Source organism: Schistocerca gregaria, chromosome 10 (assembly GCF_023897955.1).
Source record: "Schistocerca gregaria isolate iqSchGreg1 chromosome 10, iqSchGreg1.2, whole genome shotgun sequence".
Classification (NCBI taxonomy): domain Eukaryota; kingdom Metazoa; phylum Arthropoda; class Insecta; order Orthoptera; family Acrididae; genus Schistocerca; species Schistocerca gregaria.
The window spans coordinates 204,434,903-204,459,764 of NC_064929.1; the positions used below are offsets into that span (position 1 = coordinate 204,434,903).

General features: G+C 43.5%; 1 protein-coding gene across 1 annotated transcript in view; it reads right to left on the minus strand.

The window, feature by feature from the left end:
* The window catches only part of LOC126293535 (neuropeptide F-like), a 579,895-nt gene that overhangs the window by 20,870 nt on the left and 534,163 nt on the right, over positions 1-24,862 (minus strand). The window contains exon 3 of the mRNA XM_049986803.1: positions 390-539. Coding sequence (XP_049842760.1) covers positions 390-539 — 150 coding nt within the window. The remainder of the gene's footprint in view (positions 1-389; positions 540-24,862) is intronic.

Sequence of the window (24,862 nt, forward strand, 5' to 3'; positions counted from 1 at the left end):
AGAGTTATGTTCAGATAAGGCATACAAAACGTGTGTCCATTTTTACCTCTCTATCTACATTATTCGGTGGTTTATTAAGTTTTCAAATTTATACTGACTTTTTGATCGCCCTGTATTTCTCGAAATTTTGCTCGTCACACTCACCCACTGCCACGCACCGTGACCCAACCCACAACCATGTGTGGGTGGGTAAACTGTGTAGGCAACAAAATTTCTTTTCTTACTGTACTAGCGTAGGCGATAGCAGTATACATGTACAACTGGCAGCTACCATTGTCTCTGCCTACAGCCACAGAATGTTTACTATCATTGTGTGAGCACTAGGTGTCGCCATACGTATCCAGCTGTGGCGCACAGGCTGTATGGCGGCCGCTCTTCGGGCTACGTACCTGGGCCTGTTGCGCGGCGTGTACATGCGGTCGTACTCCTGCAGCTGCAGCATGCGGACCATCTTCTCGACGCCGCGCAGGTGCTCTGCGATGTTCAGCGTGTCCAGGGGGGAGCGCACCGACAGCGACGCGCCACCCCCGCTGCGAGGGCTGGGGAAGTCGTCAGTTCACATCGCAACTGCCGCCACGTCACATCTACACTTCACAAGGCTTAAAAATGCTGCCAACACCCCTCAAGCTTTCGGGTTGCCCACCTTTATCAGAAGCCCAATTATCCTCAAGCTTTCGAAAATTCCAGAACCTTTGGCAGATAATTTTGACACTCTATATTTCAGGTAATCAATGTATGGTGAACTGTTGGACAGTGGAACAAATTTATTTGGAATAGAATTCAGTGTTCATTTATATAAATATCATTGACTAAAACTGTTGTGATTTTTTGTTGAGTTTTTATTTCAGGTAAGTTATACAGAAACACATGTTTTCTGTGAATGACTGTGAAGTCCACATCAGAGGCTATGTTCAATAGACATCCACGTTTTAGAGGGCTTAAAAATGCTGCAAATACACCCCATCTTTCATGTTGCCCAGCTTTATCAAAACCCAGTTATCTTCAAGCTTTCTAAAATAACGTTGAATTTTTCAGATAATGATGTTTCACCCATCATAACCGAGAATGAACTTTTGGTGGATTACTGGACTGTGAAACATATTTAATTGGAATAGAATTCAGAGTTCATTTACACAAATGTCATTGACTAAGACTGTTGTGACTTTCTGATGAGTTTTTCTTCAGTTCTACAAAAACACACCATTTATGTGAGTGACTGTAAAGTGCACGTCAGAGGGTGTGTTCAGTAGACATCCACATTTTAGAAGGCTTAAAAACGCTGCAAACATATCCCAAGCTTTCGTGTTGCCTACCTTTCCAGCCAATTATCACCAAGCTTTCAAAACTTCCATTACCTTTTTTAAACAATTCTATTTCAGCTATGATATCTTCACGGGTTATCAGCCGAGTGACGTCGCCTTCTAGTCACAACGTTTCAATGGACTGGGTATCCAGCATCTTCGTCTGAAGATTGAGTATAATTCTATTTCACTAACTGTATCTGAGTACATGAATATCTGTTGAATTATTGGAGCAGAATGCAGCGGTCGTTTATAAAAATATCATTGAGAGTTTTTGAAGAGCTTTTATTTTTGTTCAGTCCTACAACTGCATGTGTGTTCAGTGGATAGCTATGAAGTGCATGTTAGAGGGTATATTTGATAGATATCCACATTTTAAAAGGCTTAAAAATGTTGCAGATGTTTTGGAGGTTTTTGTGTTTCCCACCAGTATCTTTATCAAGAGCCAGTTATCCTCAAGCATTCGAAAATTACAGAGTCCCTTGCCAAAGACTAACATTCGACTCACTGTATTTCAATTAATGAAAGTCCGGTAAATTACGGGGCAGTGGAACCCATTTCTTTGGAGGCAATTTTTCTGTTTGCAAAAATATCATAGGCTGAAACAGTTGAGAGTTTTTTATTCCAAAAACGTACAAAAACGTATATAAAGTACGCTTCAGACGGTATTTTCAATAGACATCCACATTTTAGAAGGCTTACAAAATGCTACAAACAGCGCCATCTTTATTAAAGTAATATTAAATTAATGCTCACGGTGTTTCTCAAGGACTACAGTCTTACATAATCGAAAACGGTTTATCACTTTGCGGGAAACCTCCTGCCTCTGTGGTCAAAAATTGGCACCAAAGGAGGGAGACTAAAAAATCTGCAAGCTTCCCCCAAGCTTTTGTATGCCCACCAGCAAACAAGGAGACATATTTCCTTCGAACTTTTGAATTTGCATTTGACATAGTGTTCAAATGGCTCTGAGCACTATGGGACTTAACATCTGAGGTCATCACATCCCCTAAAACTTAGAACCACCTAAACCTAACTAACCTAAAGACAACGCACACTTCCATGCCCGAGGCAGGATTCGAACCTGCGACCGTAACAGTCGTGCGGTTCCGGACTGAAGCGCTTAGAACCGCTCACCCACCAAGGCCGGCTGACATACTGTCTTTCAGATCCTAAATGCTTGTTGAATTATTATTTAGTGGAATATACGTATTTGCTGAGAAATTCGGGACTTGTTAAGAAATATGTAAAAGACCAAAAATGTTACTAGTTTTGATGCTCTGACAGTACATTTCCACTTAATGTGTTCTTTGTTTATCATAATATTAGTGGACCTGCACATTTTTTCCGCAGGACTACATTCTCTCCTGACCAAAAATAATGCCTGATCTTGTAGATAACCTTCTGTCCACGTTATAAATACGTAATCTGTAGAAAATATACAATTTTGTTCTTTTCATTTGTAATTACTATGTCGTTCCAATAAGAAGCGACGGAAGAATCAGTTAATATCCTATCTATACTAAGGCCCAGTTGGTAATTCTAATTTTTTTTGCAAACTTGTACGAAGTTTTCATATTCATATTGTATCTTTATCCTGCAAGGGTTTCAATATTCTAACGTCATTGTCAAGAATTGTAAGTGACTTACTTATTTTGATGGTGTCGGTCACTGAATTTCTTCTGAATTAATCGGCACTAGAATACATTTCCCTGCAGTAGAATTTGGTCTGTGTTTACAGTAGCAAAGGGGAAAAAAATATTGCAAACTTTTGATAATCCGACAGGAGAAGTCATCTTTTATTGTCATTATTATCTATTTACTTGTGTTTAGTGTATACCATTTCATCTAATACGTTAATGTGTACTACACCGAAATTCTTTCGTTTCTCCCTTTTTTAATAAACAAAGAGACATTCAGTTGTAACAAACTTCCCTTCTGTACACTGAAAACTGTGTTAGTGACTGTTAGTGTGTGTCTCTCCACCCAGCCTGGAATCTTATAACATTGGGAGCCAATGTTGAAGGCGCTCTGTATGTTATCAGGCACTACCAATGCACGTTGGTTTGCAGTGTGTTTACCGACGGATTGTTTCGCTGTGCGGAGATGCCCAACAGATAATTGTGGCAGTGCACTTCCATTGTTAAGTTCAAGGTCTGATTGTGGGTCTACCATTTCCGCTCTGAAAACGTAACATGGAGTTGTGTTACAGTTGAAACAACAATTGAAACGAAAATTCCCTCCTAGCGGAAATAGTGATGGGTTTATCCCCATGCTATCCGATATATGTGGATAATTTTCCTCCGCTCGAGCTATTTATAGATTTGTAATGGCTGATTGGTGCAACTGTCACTTAGCAGCTCTTCAGAGGATATAACAACAGTTTTGACTAAGCTGGTTTTCGAAGGCAGTTTTTCTATAGGTCGTACATCCACAGTCATTGCGCTTGTTTAATTCTCCTGTTATTGCTAAGTCTGTGACAGAGAACGGCGTTGGTATGTCAGAATGTTGTGGAATGAACAACTGTCGAACAAAATCTAGGTTTAAACAGAATTTCAATTGTACACTACTGGCCATTAAAATTGCTACACCAAGAAGAAATGCAGATGATAAACTGGTATTCATTGGACAAATATATTATACCAGAACTGACATGCGATTACATTTTCACGCAATTTGGGTGCATAGATCCTGAGAAATCAGTACCCAGATCAACCACCTCTGGCCGTAATAACGACCTTGATACGCCTGGGCATTGAGTCAAACAGAGCTAGGATAGCGTTTACAGGTACAGCTGCCCATGTAGCTTCAACACGATACCACAGTTCATCAAGAGTAGTGGCTGGCGTACTGTGAAGAGTCAGTTGCTCGGCCACCATTGACAAGACATTTTCAGTTGGTGAGAGGTCTGGATACTGTGCTACCCAGGGCAGCAATCGAACATTTTCTCTATCCAGGAAGGCCCGTACAGGACCTGCAACATGCGGTCGTGCATTATCCTGCTGAAATGTAGGGTTTTGCAGGGATCGAATGCAGGGTAGAGCCACTGGTCGTAACACATCTGAAATGTAACGTCCACGATTCAAAGTGCCGTCAATGCGAACAAGAGGTCACCGAGACTTGTAACCAATGGGACCCCATTACATTACGCCGGGTGATACGCCAGTATGGCGATGACGGATACACGCTTCCAATGTGCGTTCACCGCGATGTCGCCAAACACGGACGAGACCATGATGATGCTGTAAACAGAACCTGGATTCTTCCGAAAAAATGACGTTTTGCCATTCGTGCACTCAGGTTCGTTGTCGAGTAAACCATCGCAGGCGCTCCTGTATATGATACAGCGTCAAGGGTGACAGCAGCCACGGTCTCCGAGCTGATAGTCCATGCTGCTGCAAACGTCGTCGAACTGTTCGTGCAGTTGGTGGTTGTTTTGCAAACGTCCCCATCTGTTGACTCAGGGATCGAGACGTGGCTGCACGACCCGTACAGCCCTGCGCATAAGATGCCTGTCTTCTCGGCTGCTAGTGATACGAGGCCGTTGGTATCCAGCACGGCGTTCCGTATTACCCTCCTGAGCCCACCGATTCCATATTCTGCTAACAGTCATTGGATCTCGACCAACGCGAGCAGCAATGTCACGATACGATAAACCGAAATCGGGATATGCTACAATCGGACCTTTATCAAAGTGGGAAACGTGATGGTACGCATTTCTCCTCCTTACACGAGACATCACAAGAACGTTTCACCAGGCAACGCCGGTCAACTGCTGTTTGTGTATGAGAAATCGTTTGGAAACTTTCCTCATGTCAGCACGTTGTTGGTATCGCTACCGGCGCCAGCCTAATGAGAATGGTCTGAAAAGCTAATCATTTGCACATCCCAGCATCTTCTTCCTGTCGGTTAAATTTCGCGTCTGTAGCACGTCAGTTTTGTGGTGTAGCAATTTTAATGGCGAATATATATTGAACCGGATCCTAGTTCTCTGGACAAATTCAAGTGTAGCCAGAAAATGTTAAGTATTTACTTTGTAACTAGTGATGGAGATTCGAATCAGATATACCAAAACACGTATTTTGGACCTTTACTTTTTATTAGTTGTGAAGAAATAAGGAATATAGTGTCAAGGTTTGGAAATACCAGAAGCTTGGAATTTCCGAGCGCACCTCTTAATAAAAAGTGAGAACACTCAACGCCAAGACGCAGGGCAGTAACAACAATAAAAATATATATTTTTTTAAAGTTTGAAATCTGAAAGAGATCGCGGGTTCTTTCGCTGTGCCGGCGAAGTTCACATTGTTGGCCGGACAACGGCAATCGTATAAAGGCAAACTGAAATTACAAAAGAGAAGTTTTCTTTGTTAGGATTGTCAAAATTTGATTTGTATGGAATTATCTACAAGTGTGTCTGAAATCAGAGCTTCCCTTCGGAATACTCGTTCGACATTTCGCCTACCAGTCCAAACTACAATTGCACGTACATCGTGGTGCAATAGGACAACAGACTATAGTCTACGAGTGTAAAGAATATTTTGATTTGATGAGCCGCACAACTCTCCCTCGCTAACAGCGACCAGAAACGATCGACCGTTTACTATCTGTTTGTGGAATTGAAAAATGTGCGACGGAATGAAACATTTCGCCAAGTGTGTGGCAGTACGTTTTCTGAATGCAAAACAGGCCGTCCAGTCGAAATTTACTAACAGATGAACAGTGTTTATGGAAATGTGATGAATGAAACTTCATTGAAAAGCTGGTGCGTCATGTTTAATTGTGGACGAAAGAATATTCGTGATCAAGAACGATCGAGGATACCTTCTGTTGTAACCGACGAATGAAGTTAATGAAGTTAGTGACTTAAGAGACCAAATTCAACTGGACAGACGTTTTCGCTATTCTTCTGGATGTATGAGTGCAATGAATTCTTCAACGTTTCGGCCTTTGTTGCAAACTAACAAAACACCTGTCGGAGAATTTTACACATACCCAGAATAATTTTATCGACTGTGACAATGCCCGTGGAAGCCTACACTTACTTCTTTAACTATCGATATTTATGCTTCCCTGATATGCCACTATCAGTCTTTTATCAAATTGTTTATGGTGGTTTCGGCTATGGAAAAGTTTATGGCAGGTGAACACAAAATAATAACGAATGGGAGCTGCACTGACTTTTCTTACTCGAGGACTTTTTGAACCACATTGTTACTGGTGACCAAACGATGGTTTCGCATAAAACTCCACAAAACAAAGCATGAATCAGTTAAAATACAAGCAAAAGATATTCTGAACACCAAAAAAGATTTTGGTCACAGAGTTTTGGGAGGGACCTTATGCGTAGAGGAGACACCGTAAATAAATGCTACCATCGACTGTGGCGCGCCGATCAAAACAACCGGACTGGGTGGTTGTTCAACGGCATAATTGTACCTCTTCACGTCAACGGTCGCCCGCATTCTGCTGCGTTCACGAAAGATCTCCTTCGGCAGTTTAACTTTTCTAGAATCCACCGTATAGCGCATACTTGGCCCGGACTGATAGAAGAAATTTTTTTGGCGCAAAGCATTCCGAAAACAACAACGAACTGAATGCAGACCTTAGTGACTGGTTCAACACGTTAGTGGCAAGTGAGTCTGAAGAAGACACGGGAAAGCTTGTGGAGCTCTGCTACAAGTTTTTAAAGGTGAACTGCGACTACATAGAAAAATGGCTGAGATATAACATCATTATGTACACTACTGGTCATTAAAATTGCTACACCACGAAGATTTCGTGCTACAGACGCGAAATTTAACCGACAGGAAGAAGATGCTGTGATATGCAAATGATTAGCTTTTCAGAGCATTCACACAAGGTTGGCGCCGGTAGCGACACCTACAACGGGCTGACATGAGAAAAATTTCCAACCGATTTCTCATACACAAACAGCAGTTGACCGGCGTTGCCTGGTGAAACGTTGTTGTGATGCCTCGTGTAAGGAGGAGAAATGCGTACCATCACGTTTCCGACTTTGATAAAGGTCGGATTTTAGCCTATCGCGATTGCGGTTTATCGTATCGCGACATTGCTGCTCGCGTTGGTCGAGATCCAATGACTGTTAGCAGAATATGGAATCGGTGGGTTCAGGAGGGTAATCGGAACGCCGTGCTGGATCCCAACGGCCTCGTATCACCAGCAGTCGAGATGAGAGGCGTCTTATCCGCATTGGTGTAACGGATCGCGCAGCCACGTCTCGATCCCTGAGTCAACAGATGGGGACGTTTCCCCAAGGTTCCAGGTTCTGTTTACAGAATCATCATGGTCACATCCGTGTTTGGCGACATCGCCGTGAACGCACATGGAAGCGTGTATTCGTCATCGTCATACTGGCGTATCACCCGGCGTGATGGTATGGGGTGGCATTGGTTACACGTCTCGGTCACCTCTTGTTCGCATTGACGGCACTTTGAACAGTGGACGTTACATTTCAGATGTGTGGCTCTATCTTTCATTCGATCCCTGCGAAACCCTACATTTCAGCAGGATAATGGACGACTGCATGTTGCAGGTCCTGTACGGGCCTTTCTGGATACAGAAAATGTTCGACCGTTGACCTGGCCAGCACATTCTCCAGATCTCTCACCAATTGAAAATGTATAGTCAATGGTGACCGAACAACTGGCTCGTCACAATACGCCAGTCACTACTCTTGATGAACTGTGGTATCGTGTTGAAGCTTCATGGGCAGCTGTACCTGTACACGCCATCCAAGCTGTGTTTGACTGAATGCCCAGGCGTATCAAGGCCGTTATTACGTCCAGAGGAAATTTTCCTTGATTTTGCTGAATTATAATGTTCGAAAAACAAATGGTCTTTACTTTTAGAATGATCTATGTATATCTGTAGTTTGCAAGCCACCTTTATAGCTTTAGTGAAAATAATAGACAAGTTTTAAATGCACTATAATGATACTCCACTAGAGCTGCTTTTTATTTATCTTCTATTGACGTTCTATTTAATACTACCGGTTTCGACCATCACTGATTTTCAAGCACTATCTGAATATAATCAAGCTATTATAATAGGGGCGACCAACTGCCCCCATCTCTGGATTTTGTGCAGTCTGCAACACCTTCAAATACCACACCAAAGATTTTCATATTCTCTCACTCGCTATGTGCAACTATTAGCACTACAGAAAATCGAACGGGGCCTTCTGGCGGAAGGATGCAATTCGTTCTTGTACGGTGTATGCGCCAAGATATCCTAATACACGTTCACCATCTCTGCAATTATTTGTCATACTCTTCAACCAGGTTCCCATAGTGCTCAGAGCCATTTGAACCATTTGACTAATCATGGCCAGGCAAATCACCGAAACATGCACTACCGTCTGTTGACGATCCTTGTTGGGTTCGTCAGGTATAATGTCACCGTCCGTGGAGTGTAAACGTGTGATCTCGGATAGTAAACCATCAGCTCAGACGGAACACTGAACGCGCACAAGTATCTCAGCCTCCTGACAGACCATCTACAATGGATGCTAGAAGACGTTCCTCTGCAGATTAGGAAGGACCTGTGGTACCAACATGATGGGTGCCCAGCCCATAGTGCACGAATTACTACAGCATGTCTTCACGAACTGTTTCCAAATTGTTGGATTGGACGCAGTGGACCTGTGCCTTGGCCGGCCCCTTCTCCGAATTTGACGACTGTAGAATTTTTTCTGTGGGGAAAGCTGAAAAGACACTGTCTGCAACGGCATACCAACTACATATGCAACGATGTATTACTACAGCCTGCTCGGACATCTCCACTGAATTGCTAGCACGTGTGCAGCCGTCGCTCCATATCAGACTGGAATCGTGAATTATCACTGCCGGTGGTCATTTTGAACACAACCTGTGATGGTCAGTTGTCTCGTTACTGGTCAGTACCCATATAACTAGTGTTTGCACACGTGGTGTTCTTTACTGTCTGCTACCACAGGTATTGCTCAAGTGTCGGTGTGGGAACTTTTCAAAATACGATACCTCGTTACCGACTCGCACTAGAATCCTGCAGCAAACACCACTGACATTCTAAGTTACCTCACTTTTAGTTCTTTCATGAGAATAGTGACAAACAGTGTAGACAAGAAGAGAACAGAAGCTTTCGATATGCTGTGCCACAGAATAACGCTTAAAATTAAATAGGTAGATCACGTAACTAATGAGGAGGTACTATACAGAATTGGAGAGAAGAGGAATTTGTGGCACAACTTGACTAGAAGAAGGTATCGTTTGGTAGGACATGTTTTGAGGCATCAAGAGATCAAAAAATGGTTCAAATGGCTCTAAGCACTATGTGCAAACCAGTTTCTGGACTGAAGACCACAACAACAATGACAATAGGCATTGATCCACTTAAAAAGGGTATATCTGCATAAGAAATACACTTTCTAAGTACTATTAGAATCTGTTGATTGGCTAACAGTAGGTGCCCCAGACTACTGCATAAAATAAAAACGTACTAACTTCCACTTTCTAAACTTTGCCTATTTTTGCTAATTTGAATGAGAACCTGACCTCAGTACAATCAGTTCTTCTGTCACAGGTCTTTGACATAGCCATCGATTTCAGGAGGTTTGGTGGAAAAACCTGCAAGAAAGTGTATGACCAGTACCGTTGAAGAGTCGAAGATATGGAATAAGGCCACAAACAGGGATATATATCAGCGGTCTATTCAACAAAGTCAGAGGAAATGTGCTGAGAGAAAACGCCCTGGATGAGCATCAACATCTGACAACACAAGGTTGCTTTGACTCTTCTATACGCTGAATCGGTTCTCCTTTTTCTTTTTCGATTTCTTCACATTTTTCGTCTAGCCATTTCGTCTTGGCTTTCTTGCACTTTCTGTTTGTCGGCCATGGTGGCCGCTTCAGTCCGGAACCGCGCGACTGCTACGGTCGCAGGTTCGAATCCTGCCTAGGGCATGGATGTGTGTGATGTCCTTAGGTTAGTTAGGTTTAACTAGTTCTAAGTTCTGGGGGACCGAAGACCTCAGATGTTAAGTCCCATAGTGCTCAGAGCCATTTTTTGAACTTTCTGTTAATTTCATTCCTGCATAATTCATGCTGCTGTATTCCTGTCATTCTCTGAACATCGTGCATGAACTACTTTCGTCGATCAAATGAAGTATTTAATTTGTTACGTACGATTCTTTCTCTGTTAACTTCCTTGTACCTGTGCTTCTCTCCAACACATGTGATTTGCCCGTTTTAGATGTGTCCACTGCTCTTCAAATGAGCTGCCTAGCCGTGCGGTTTGAGGCGCCATGTTACGGATTGCGCGGCGCCTCCCGCCGGAGGTTCGAGTCCTCCCTAGGACATGGGTGTGTGTGCTGTTCTTACCATAAGTTAGCTTAAGTAGTGCGCAAGTCTAGGGACCGATGACCTCTGCAATTTGGTCCCATAGGAATTCACACACATCAGATCCGAGCTGCCTACTCTGGTGTTCCTGATCGCAGTATCCACATCCATGGCGAACTTTAAACGTGTCTCTTCATTGCTCAGTATTTCATACCAATTCCCTTCTACATCTACATCTACATTCATACTCCACAAGCCACCCAACGGTGTGTGGCGGAGGGCACCTTACGTGCCACTGACATTACCTCCCTTTTCTGTTCCATTCGCGTATGGTTCGCGGGAAGAAAGACTGTTGGAAAACCTCTGTGCGCGCTCGAATCTCTCTAATTTTACATTCGTGATCTCCTAGGGAGGTGTAAGTAGGGGGAAGCAATATGTACGATACCTCGTCCAGAAACGCACCCTCTTGAAACCTGGCGCGGAAGCTACACCGCGATGCAGAGCGCCTCTCTTGCGGAGTCTGCCACTTGAGTTTGCTAAACATCTCCGTAACGCTATCACGGTTACCAAATAACCCTGTGACGAAACGCGCCGCTCTTCTTTGGATCTTCTCTATCTCTTCCGTCAACCCGATCTGGTACGGATCCCACACTGATGAGCAATACCCAAGTATAGGTCGAACGAGTGTTTTGTAAGCCACCTCCTTTGTTGATAGACTACATTTTCTAAGGACTCTCCACACTGATCTCTCCAGCCGAGTCTCTTCAACTTTAGTCTACTCCCCAACGTTGGGAAATTGTGCACCTGGGTGTGCCTTGCAGTCCAACATGTCATCTGGGAATCTCTGACCACGATGGAATCCAACTGCAACCTTCCCGTATCGACCTGTATCTTCCAAGTGTACCTGTCGTCATTCTGGAGCAGAGTTTTCGTTATTACGTTTTGAAATTTATTGCAAAACTCGACTGATCTTTCTTCTCTCTCGTTCCTAGTGTCGGAGTGTTGTCCTGTTGAAACATACACTCCTGCAAATGGAAAAAAGAACACACTGACACCGGTGTGTCAGACCCACCATACTTGCTCCGGACATTGCAAGAGGGCTGTACAAGCAATGATCACACGCACGGCACAGCGGACACACCAGGAACCGCGGTGTTGGCCGTCGAATGGCGCTAGCTGCGCAGCATTTGTGCACCGCCGCCGTCAGTGTCAGCCAGTTTGCGGTGGCATACGTAGCTCCATCGCAGTCTTTAACACTGGTAGCATGCCGCGACAGCATGGACGTGAACCGTATGTGCAGTTGACGGACTTCGAGCGAGGGCGTATAGTGAGCATGCGGGAGGCCGGGTCGACGTACCGCCGAATTGCTCAACACGTGGGGCGTGAGGTCTCCACAGTACATCGATGTTGTCGCCAGTGGTCAGCGGAAGGTGCACGTACCCGTCGACCTGGGACCGGACCGCAGCGACGCACGGATGCACGCCAAGACCGTAGGATCCTACGCAGTGCCGTAGGGGACCGCACCGCCACTTCCCAGCAAATTAGAGACACTGTTGCTTCTGGGGTATCGGCGAGGACCATTCGCAACCGTCTCCATGAAGCTGGGCTACGGTCCCGCACACCGTTAGGCCGTCTTCCGCTCACGCCCCAACATCGTGCAGCCCGCCTCCAGTGGTGTCGCGACAGGCGTGAATGGAGGGACGAATGGAGACGTGTCGTCCTCAGCGATGAGAGTCGCTTCTGCCTTGGTGCCAATGATGGTCGTATGCGTATTTGGCGCCGTGCAGGTGAGCGCCACAATCAGGACTGCATACGACCGAGGCACACAGGGCCAACACCCGGCATCATGGTTTGGGAGCGTTCTCCTACACTGGCCGTACACCTCTGGTGATCGTCGAGGGGACACTGAACCGTGATCGATCCCATCGTTCTACCATTCCTAGACCGGCAAGGGAACTTGCTGTTGCAACAGGACAATGCACGTCCGCACGTATCCCGTGCCACCCAACGTGCTCTAGAAGGTGTAAGTCAACTACCCTGGCCAGCAAGATCTCCGGATCTGTCCCCCATTGAGCATGTTTGGGACTGGATGAAGCGTCGTCTCACGCGGTCTGCACGTCCAGCACGAACCCTGGTCCAACTGAGGCGCCAGGTGGAAATGGCATGGCAAGCCGTTCCACAGGACTACATCCAGCATCTCTACGATCGTTTCTATGGGAGAATAGCAGCCTGCATTGCTGCGAAAGGTGGATATACACTGTACTAGTGCTGACATTGTGCATGCTCTGTTACCTGTGTCTATGTGCCTGTGGTTCTGTCAGCGTGATCATGTGATGTATCTGACCCCAGGAATGTGTCAATAAAGTTTCCCCTTCCTGGGACAATGAATTCACGGTGTTCTTATTTCAATTTCCAGGACTGTACTCCCCGGACGTAAGATGAAGGAACCACTTCGCGGCATTCGCTTCAGAGCTGTTCCAGAGATTCGACAGGCAGTAGACTGCTCCATTCGCACCATCAACAGAAGAGGCTCTGCTAACGGTATAGTAGGCCTTCCACATCGCTGGCCATGGGTTCTATACAACTCTGGTGACTACTTTGGGGGACAGTAACAGGTGCAATGCAAACACGTAACTCTTTTGTATCGGTTGTGAATAAATAGTTTCCACTATTTAAGCTCCTGCCCTCGTAGTATCAAACATAGGCCTTAGTCTGAAGAAGAAATTTATGAAAATGTACGTCTGGAACACATTATTGTATGGGAGTGAAACATGGACTGTGGGAAAACCGCGACAGAAGAGAATCGAAGCATTTGAGATGTGGTGCTACAGGTGAATGTTGAAAATTAGGTGGACTGATAGGGCAAGGAAACAAGAGGTTCTGTGCAGAATCCGAGAGGAAAGAAATATTTGGAAAACACTGATAAGGAGAAGGTAGAGCATGATAGGACATCTGCTAAGACATCAGAGAATGACTTCCGTGGTACTAGAGGGAACTGTAGAGCACAATACATCCAGCAAATAATTGAGGACGTAGGTTGTAAGTGTTATTCTGAGATGAAGAGGTTGGCGAAAAAGAGGAATTCATGATGGACCGTATCAAACTATAGCCCCCCCCCCCCCAAAAAAAAAAGAAATCGAAACTAGCGCTGTCTGTATGTGTGCATATTGTTGCCCTGTGGCTTTTGTCACCTCGGTAATACAATGACACTCGTGTTTTATGGATGTGAAATGACGAAGCTTGCGTGAAAGAATCATCCACAAACTGCTAAAAAAAAGAAGTGGTGATGTTCAACCCAATGACTGCCAGTTCTCGTTCTACCCACTGTATGTGTGCCATATGCTGAGATAATACTACAGTGCAGAGTGAGTGTTGCTAACTGTGAGCAACCAGTGGATGACTGACAGCAAGAATGACAGAATGATTTTAGAAAGTTGGCAGTACTTTCCCTCATATGTATTTGATCTAGTAATTAAGAGTCTTATTTGTTTTTTGGTGTTTTTTTTGTTTAATTTCACTATTGGAATTCCAGCAAGACACCTCCGGAGTAAACACCGGACATGACTTCGCAAGCTACAGAATAATGAGTAGCGTAATTAAATGAAATCCTCAGAATATGCACCACTGAGTTAACAAAAGAAATCAGTGAGAAATCAACAAAGTAGCCTGCATCACAGTTGCTTGCGTTATAAACATGTTACTGTACAATTGGTGCAGAAGTTTTTGCGATTAAAAATGCAAAAAAAGTGATGTAGTTCTTGACTGTTGAATGAGAGACCATGCGTAATAAAAGTGTCTTTAAGGTAAAGTGGTTTATTGCATGAAAAGTCGTGATGTGAGATTGAGAATAAAAAAGGAACATTATGTGCATGAGGAAAAAATGGCCGACCAGCAAGCGACTAAAGAGTGCATTATTGTGAAATCTTCATATCTTCGTGGCGTGAGGTGTCACTTCGCGGCTTAGCAGCGTCGTACTGAATAAACCAACCCTTACCCATTCTCTGCGCATTTCATTACTACATCAAGCTGAAACTCAGAAAGAAAACTCGACCAAATGTTTGTCGAAATCCTTAGACTTGCTTTCGGGTAAGCATGGTATGTTATGTGACGATCATCATATAGCGAAGTACACATTCGGAGTGAACTGTTAACGGTATGGGATTGTCGCTAGAACTGTCTGATATGAAATGGACAGAATATTCGTACTTTTATTTGGCCTGATTTAGTATGGGACCTGTCAGCGACCAGCTGTGGCTATAGATTTATGTAGTTATTTATTAGTAAACGAATACAGCGCTACAGAAAGCGAATGATGTACATTCCTGTACTGTAATGTCATGACTAACAGAAGAAAAAAACTGCACAGGGTTACTTCAATTTCTATTACTCATTTCTAGTGGTCACACTGGGACACAGTGGAGTAATGTCTTACATAGGAACTCACATTAGGAGCATTTCCGTATTATGAGAAAAACAATAGCTACTCACGTATTTAATCTCATAGTAACTTCGATATTTCTTACATATTACGACAACGGCTCTGTATACAAAAACTGCACTTGCACTGTAAATTATCGTTCACTTGGTGAGAAATAAACTTCCTGACATGAAAAGTGAAACACCTAGAAGTGGTGTAGGGAACCTATCTTCAGGGCTTAACAGCGTGTGTAATGTTACTATAGTGAGTCCAATTTTAAAAGAAGTTAGCAGTATTAGGCCACTCATAAGTATGAAGTTGCACCCCCATTGGCCTGGATGCGTGTAGATTCGGTTGCGAAGGGTGTTGGTTAATTGATTGGTCGATCTGGGAAGAGGGGACCAAACAACGAGACCATCGCTTCCATCAGATTAGGGAAGGATGGGGAAGGAAGTCGGCCGTGCTCTTCCAAGGGAACAATCCTGGCATTTGCCAGAAGCGATTTAGGGTAATCACAGGAAACCTCAATCAAGATGGCCGGACGCTGGCTTGAACTGTTGTCCTCCTGAGTGTGTGCTAACCAGCGTGCCACCTGTGCGAAAGGTGTCATAGAGCCATTAAATCCTCTCCTACGACAAGTCTCCAGAGACTTAAATCCCATGGAGCGTGTGTGGAATATGTGGGGTGACGTACGACATCCATATGTCAACCATGCTGGTGGACATATGGAATGCCATACAGCAAGTACTCCTTACCAAGCTTGTGACCAGCATGTATGAGCGTTGCAGAGCATGAACAGCCCTCCATAGTGATCGCACACCCTACCAACACTACGTATTATTTTTAATTACCTTCTGTACCATAATGTAGCAGTTATTTATATGTATGGTCCAAATTTCATCTAGCTCAGTTACTTGGCAGTGACATATAATGCGAAAGTTACTTTCGTCATTAAGTTTTGCATACCTGTTGACGCAGTGTTTACCTTTCATAGTCATCCTTTACAGAGCAGCATAATAGAATGTGTGAAAAACATTGTGTATACAGGTGTATATAATGCTCTACACTCATCAATATCCTTCACAGTACAGCGCAACAAAATTTGTGAAGCACCCATAGTATGTAGGTGCAGTTTTCCCCTAACAGAAAAGCATGCCCAGATCCACACTGTCCCATACCACTACATAGGTCCAAAAGCCGTATGAATCACAGATTTGGCCCACCATCTCAACAACTCTGTTTAGGTTCTATTTCACACGACAGTAGTACTTATACCTACTGTACCAGTCTGATCATTATCGATCAGAATACGCAGTTGTCAGTCCCATACTATACCAGACATTCGCAATGCCCAATTTTAGTATCAATGACAGGTTTGACACATATTCTCTAGAGCCCACCTTCCATCCAACTTAGGGATGCTCTCCGCCCTATCCCTACTACGGCAACGGCCTTGCCACTGTGTATGTTTGCAGGTGGGGTTTTTCAGCTGCCAAATAACTGTTGGAATTCATGGTGAAACCTTCAGCTATCATTTATTTTGCACATTTAGCTCCTAGATTTGGTCAATGACCATTATCAAGCTTGGCAAGTTACTTTTGTTCACACTTTGGTGTAACTTCCTTCCGTTTATGCCAGAAAAGCTTGATAATGGTCACTGACCGAATCTAGTAGCGAACTGCGCAAACTAAATGAGAGCTGAAGGTTCGACTACGAATTTCAAGTCGTCACAGTGGTAATACCCATTCTCGTCAGGTCACCAAAATTAAGCGCTGTCAGTCTTGGCTAGCACTTCAGTGGGTCACTGTCCTCATCTGCCGAAAGCTGTTGGCAAGAGGGTAGCACTCAGTCTTTTTGAGGTCAACTGAGGAACTAAACGATTGAGAAATAGCGGCTCCAGTCATGAAAACGGACAATGGCTGGGAGAGCAGTGTGCTGACAACAGACCCTCCATATCTGCCTCCAGTGATGTCTATCGGTTGGTCAGTACCGTTTCCCTTCAGAGGGTCTGCAGCTAGTGGTCTCGCTTCCCAAGTACGGGGTCCCGGGTTTGATTCCCGGTAGAGTCAGGGATTTTCATCTGCCTCGAGATGACTGGGTGTTTGTGTTGTCCTCGTCATTTTATCATCATTCATTGAAGTGGCGAGACTGGACTGAACGAAGATTGGAAATTTGTATGGGCGCTGATAACCGCACAGCTGAGCACTCCACAAACCAAACATCATCATCATCATCATCATCATCATCATCATCATTATCATCATCATCCCTTCAGAGGCCTGCTCAGATGGAGACTATCCTACCTTACCTCCCTCAACATTATCCTTCACAGTTCATCATACTCAGAATCATACAACTGCATCTAACTGTGCACACCCAACTCCATTACCACTGAAAGTTATGACCCACTATCTCTACAATCCATTTACTCTACCCTAGCTAATTCCAGACATTAATTACTTTATGATATGTGAATGTCAGCTGGCATTAGGACTATACCCACATCACACATCATCTCTAGCAGCAACATCAAGAATCAATGCATCATCAATAACATAATTTGACTATACCTAAAAGAACCTGCAGCCATTTTTAAATTATTTAATAGAATCAAAAAGTGTAAGTGTTTCCAATTTTATTAATATCTCATCTATTTTACAAATTCTTAATACTGAAGACAGTTTCACTGACGTACCATAGTCTCCTTACTGGAGCAGTGAAATGAAAACGTAAAAATAGTTGATAAAAGTAGTATAAGCCTCTTTGAAAGTGGTAGAGGCAGAGCTTCAACACCTGAACAGCTTACACGACCAGGACTTTACATACAGACAGCAACGTTATGCAGCAGACTTTTTATGTACGAAACAGTTCATTTCAGTGATAGCAAAAACAGCTGGACACACACATCTCCACGACCGATAACGGCACCACAAGTATTTAATCGACAATTGTAACTCATATTCACAGGACATGACATGGATGCACATTCACGCACAGTAAGTTCTGCTCTGGCTCATGTCACTAACAGACTTAAACTCAACAAGGAACAGACTGTGATACTCAAGACGACAAAAGCACAGTCCAAAGTTAGCATGTAGCTTCGTGACATCATTACACCAGACCATAATGACACTGTCATCTCTAGGTACATTAATAACAACTCGATCGAAACTTCAGGGACCTACCATACTAAAAACTGTCATGCAGAATCGTTTCCACCATCTGCCTGAAAGCTGGTGTACAATAACACAATTATTTTGCTGTTGAGCTTAAACAATTTCATTTTTTAGTGCAAGCTGCAAGTTGGTCACTTATCCTACATATTACCTGTGTCTGTGTACAGGTTAATACAGCGTGGGTGAAAGAAAACTGCCCAGGGAACTTTTTCATGCACTGTAAGATAGGCAGCCCAATTCACATCAGGTCAAATGATGTCAGTTGGGTCGTCTGTGTTACGGTGCAAAAATATTTTCCGGTGAATTTCATTTTGCGCTCCTTGTACATGTGAAATGGCTCAGAAACTACTAGGCGATTTATTACCTGACTTGTAAATTTGAAGGATGATAGGTCACACACAGAAAGCCATTTTTTTCAGGATAGCATTCTATTAAACTTTTCAGTTATGTATCATGTTCATGATTGATGCAGCTTAATCATGATACACAACAACTTGTAGCTGCTGTCGTTCTGTTTTAAAATGTACACTGCCACTTGACAACTGATGCTGTTTACAAATGAAATCCAGTGAGTGGAAAAAACTGTGTGAGCTTACTGAAGTTAGTGTGTAATAGAGTGAACTGAGGTGCCAACACAAGAAAATATTTTTGTATCTACAGACATTGATTTCCTGACTGAAGATCTGCAAGACAGTAGCTTTGCTGCTAAATATCGTAATGTTTAACTGTCAGAAAGCTGGGAGTCAAGGAGGTCATTATCTGACAGTGCCATCAAAAACAGAATTAGCAATCACCCTTCAAACAGTTCTGGCTTGAGAATATGAGCATTGGGCAAATATCAGTTGTGGTGGCACTACAGCCTGCTCATACACCATCATTGAACAGTGCAGGCACTGGGGCTATCTGATTGGGAACAGGAATCACATTTGTTGAGTGATTTCTTCATGGAAAATGCTAATGATGCTACATTCCAAAGAAATGTGGATTCAGGTTAAGAAGCTACCAATGTTGATGAAATTAGAGATGGACCAAAAGTTCAGTTTGGCGGCGTCTGGCGAACAAAATTAGCTGTGGAAGACCATATGAGGAGGATCTGAATCACCAGTCTCACATATGGTCGCAGGTTCGAATCCTGCCTTGCACATGTATGTGTGTGATGTCCTTAGGTTAGTTAGGTTTAAGTAGTTCTAAGTTATAGTGGACTGATGACCTCAGATGTTAAGTCCTATAGTGCTCAGAGCCATTTGAACCATTTTGAACCAGTCTCACAAATGAGAATCCAGTGTGTGGCTTTGGTTGCGTCAGAAATATTGATGTTCTTCATGGATAACTGCTTCTTGCGGTGTGTCAGTTATATGACAAATTCGATGCAATCGCATCTGGGATTATCAGAACCCATACTGGATTCATGTTAGATCTCACCATCAAAGGTTTTCTATGAACGTTTATTTATTAATCTATCAGCCACTGTCGGACCATATGAGCCAGATCAGTTTGATAGAATAATGGGCGAGGGCATAAACCATTTAATCGAATGTATCAGTATGTAATGTGGAATTAACTGCTTAATGTCATGAGACAGTTTTGCCTGTACAGAAGAAGGTGGGGAGTATTGTGTTGTCAGTAGAAGAGCAATGAGAGTTAGGAAACTGGACATCGGATGTCACTTGAGTAACAAATCCATCAGCGAAATTTCAACCCTTCCAAAGTATCCCAGCGTCTTTGCTCGACTGTTAGTGACACACTCATGAAGTGCAACGCTAAGAAATAACCACAGCTGGTCAGGCAGTCGTCACGTACTGGCAGACAGGGAGCATGGAGCACTGTTATGAGCAATAGCTGCAGATGGGCAATTAGTGACGTCATACAGCTTTGTGGGTCAGATCGCAACTGTGGTCCAGTACTGGCACTATTCCACTACTCAGTGAGCACAAAATGGAGTGTAAATGGTACGGAGCTCTGTAAATCTTGTGCAGAATGTCTTAGTACCCATGCAGAAACGCATTCTCGTTCTCTGCACTGGACAAGTCCACATGTTTGTTCCAATGCGGTGGCAATCTGAGTTACCTGTCACCTGCTGAGGTGTGTGTTTCGCCATCTCAGTTTATGTGCCGATTTTCCTATTCAGTACTCCAAGTTGGCCTTGTAGAATCACTGGACACGAGTAGGCTTGGGCTGTTGAACTGCACTTCTCTTTCAGGACAATGGCTGCACACAGTGCAATCACCAAGATTGTCCATGTCCACTCACGTATCGTGGCATCTGTACAGAAATGGCCAACCTGCTTTGTGTGGGACTCTACGGTTCACACTTTTAACTCCTTCCTATCTCATTCCTGTGGATATCTGCCATTGGCGACGAGGAACGATGCTCTCACATTCACATAACGGAAGTGAATGATATGTAACAATGTAAGAAAAGAAAATGACTACCAAATAAAGAGACAGTATAAACTCAGGGAAGACGATGTTAACCATACACATTTTATGACCTCTGTGCAGTACTGTCACTGTCTCACTACTCATTGCCCTATGATTTGAGAGATCACTGTGATTTGTTCCGGATTTCTCTATATCTGTGTCTGATTCTGACCCAGGAGGAACAGAACGTGCTGTTTTAGAACACGATCATTCTTGGAAACGGTTCTTTCCAGCCAAGTCCAAGTCATCTAGGAATGCATCAGAGATGCAAGGGAGTAGCAGCATCAGCAATTGTCTTACAACTGGAGGAAACCGCCCAGAAACTGAACTGGGGCACTGGTGTGGTTTCGAAGCAGTGTTTGGGACAATGTATACTGGCGAAACGTGCAGGAATACTGTTATGTACGTTATATCTATTAGCGTGTGTCAAAACTGCAAACTCTATAAGTTGCATTCCTGTCTGTTTAACATTTCCTCCATCTCCTAAAAATGTTTCGGCTGAAAGAAGTTTATTCGACAATTCTATCAAAACCTGAGCCTAAACGTTCTTTTTATTTCATTTTTACCACTGTTGTTGGTGAAGGACAGCTTTGTGAGTAACAATATCTACCTTAATGAGATTTTCACTCTGCAGCGGAGTGTATGCTGATATGAAACTTCATGGCAGATTAAAACTGTGTGGCCGACCGAGACTCGAACTCGGGACCTTTGCCTTTCGAGAGAAAGTGCTCTACCAACTGAGCTACCGAAGAACGACTCACGCCCAGTACTCACATCTTTACTTCTGCCAGTATCCGTCTCCTACCTTCCAAACTTTACACAGTTTTAATCTGCCAGAAAGTTTCATATCAGCGCACACTCCACTGCAGAGTGAAAATTTCATTCTGGAAACATTCCTCAGGCTGTGGCTAAGCCATGTCTCCGCAGTATCCTTTCTTTCAGGAGTGCTAGTTCTGCAAGGTTCGCAGGAGAGCTTCTGTAAAGTTTGGAAGGTAGGAGACGAGATACTGGCAGAAGTAGAGCTGTGAGGACCGGGCGTGAGTCGTGCTTCGGTAGCTCAGATGGTAGAGCACTTGCCCGCGAAAGGCAAAGGTCCCGATTTCGAGTCTCGGTCGGGCACAGAGTTTTAATCTGCCAGGAAGTTTAATATTTACCATAATATTATCTCGCAGCTGTTCATTTTCTTTCTTTCGCAGTTAATTTTTTTAATACATCTATTGCAAAATCTTTACAGCATGGTACAGTTTCAAAGTAAAAAGTGACTCTTTTTGGAGAGGACTGGGATATATTCTTGCCTGTCTTTCTTGTAACATGACTAAAGTTTGTTAAGAGAATGAATTTCCTTCGAAAACCGACTCTAACTTTATTCTGCAGCATTATTTGTGGTGTGAGGTGGGGAGTGGGTGTATTTAGAACCGCTTCCTGTCCATATGTCGCCTTCCGATCCCTGTCATTTTTACTTTTTACTTCTTTTACACACTTTTCTAAACTCCTTGTGACGTGGTCCGGTTGCAATGTGAACTAGACCGACACGAGCAGCTCGCAAGCGACACAAGCACATGCACATGGAAGTTACGCACGCCACTACGAGGCACATAGCCACACGTTGCACATGGCACATGCAGTACGGCTACGGTATGTACAGACTGCCGCCTTACCTCTAACGTGCAAGGTTAGGCACTGTGTAAGACGAGACAAATGACTACGCTTTGTCGCGCATACCAACCTGTCTTACCTGGGCCGGCGAAATCTGCGTAGGCAGGCGAATTGGTACCGGCTGAGTGCTTCCTGTGTCTGTGCAAAACTCGAAACCCGGAACATCTGACTAAAACTGAGGAGTGACTTAGGGAAATACTCACACTGCTCTGGACGTAAACACCAGTCGAGTTCCTGGAAACAAGTTCACAGTAAATGGAGGCCAAACACAAAGATATTTTAGTGAGATCATTTAATGTATCACTGGAGCGATTCACCCTCTCCACACTGTCCTGTGCAAGACTCTTCATCTCAGGATTTAAGCTCCTTCTTCTGTTGTTACACTTCATCTTTCGTTCCATTACCACATCAACTATTCCTCAGTACCTGAGGATGTCTCCTATCAACTGATCCCTGCAGTTAGTCAATTTCTTTGCTATCCGACTCAATTCAGTACATTGTAACATCTATGCAAAAACGAATATCGAATGTTCGTAATATGGTGCAATATATCACAAGTCTTACAGTCTGGGCAGAAGGATGCGCCGAAATTCCAGTGTGGCATTTTGCTGACGTGCCATGGAGTCATCCACCTGGGAACAGCGTCCTCGCTTGCTATTGGCCAATCGTGTCTCCACTACATATGCAGTGGTGTCTAAAATTAAAGCAACAAACGGAAATTTTGCAAGATTGCGTTTAGCATCTCACAAAACAGTGTAAACAAGTGATAGTAAAGTAGAAACAATGTAAAGAACACAGAAATGTTCGTGTTCGGATTTGCATGCGCACTCTGACAGCTGGTTAATGTGGTCAGTATGGGATGTTACACAATCTGGCTGTAATACAGGCCTAACAACGACGGAGTATTTTTTTGAAATTAGTCGTTTATCGACTAATAAAGTCATCTGAATATCAAAACAAACTGCAAAACGATTTAGAAAAGATATCTGAATGGTACGAAAACTGGCAGTTGAACCTAAAGTGTGAGGTCATCCACATGAGTGCTAAAATGAACTCGAACTTCCGTTACACGATCAATCAGTCTAATCTAAAAGCCGTAAATTCAACTAAATACCTAGGTATTACAATTACGAACAACTTAAATTGGAAGGAACACAAAGAAAATGTTGTGGGGAAGGCTAACCAAAGGCTGTGTTTTATTGGCAGGACACTTAGAAAATGTAACAGAGCTGCTAAAGAGACTGCCTACAGTACGCTGGTCCGTCCTCTTTTAGAATACTGCTGGGCGGTGTGGGATCCTTAACAACTAGGACTGACGGAGTACATCGAAAAAGTTCAAAGAAGGACAGCACGTTTTGTATTATCGAGAAATGTGGGAGAGGGTGTCACAGAAATAATACAGGATTTGGGCTGGACATCATTAAAAGAAAGGCGTTTTTCGTTGCAACAGCATCTTCTCACGAAATTCTAGTCCCCAACTTTCTCCTCCGAATGCGAAAACATTTTGTTGAAACCGATGTACATAGGGACATCAGCGCTCGTACGGAAATATATAGGTACTAGTTCTTCCCGTGCGCTATACGAGATTGGAGTAATAGAGAATTGTGAAGGTGGTTCGATGAACCCCCTGCCAAGCACTTAAATGCTATTTGCAGAGTATCTATGTAGATGCAGATGTATTTTCACAAATATGATGAAGTTCAATAATGAAAGAGTAATTAGCTTTCTCAAAAGGTAAAATTTTTCCTTAATTTCATAGTAGTTTTCAAATCAGTTATTATCTTGTCCTACACACTTTGTTAGGGTTCACGGTATCTCACAATTTTCATGGCTATACGTCCAACGGTTTAGACTCAAAAACTTAACAGAGTTGCCTTCGCGTTTATGATATTAAATATGTTCAGGATTGTATAGTCATTGTATTCTGCTACCCGCAGCTGCACTCGTGTACTAGTAAAATGAAATGAAATGTGAGCATGCCTTTATTGGCTAGGAGACCCCACCTGGGATGTTGGAAGCTTTGCTCAAGTCTTTTTATCTGATGCCACTTCAGTAACTTCCACATTGATGATGATAAAATGACGATGACGACAACGCGCCCGTCCGAAAGTGACCAGAAAAAAAATACGTGCCAGGGCAGGAATGGCAACTGTGGATTCATGATTCTGAAACAGCAACGCTAAACGCATTTTAACCCAGTTTTAATATACACATATAAAATTTGTTCATCATCAGGAATTAGAAAACTTTTACATTGACCTTGAAAACATTTAGATTAGATGTAAGTCCAGAATGAGATTTTCACTCAGCAGTGGAGTGTGCGGTGATATGAAATTTCCAGGCAGATGAAAACTGTGTGCCGAACCGAGACCCGAATTCGGGATCTTTGCCTTTTCTGGGCAAGTGCTCTACCATTTGAGCTACCCAAGCACGACTCACGACCCGTCCTCACAGTTTAAATTCTGCCATTACCTCTTCTCCTACCTTCCACTTCACAGAAGCTCTTCTGCGAACCTTGCAGAACTAACACTCCCGGAAGAAAGGATATTGTGGAGACA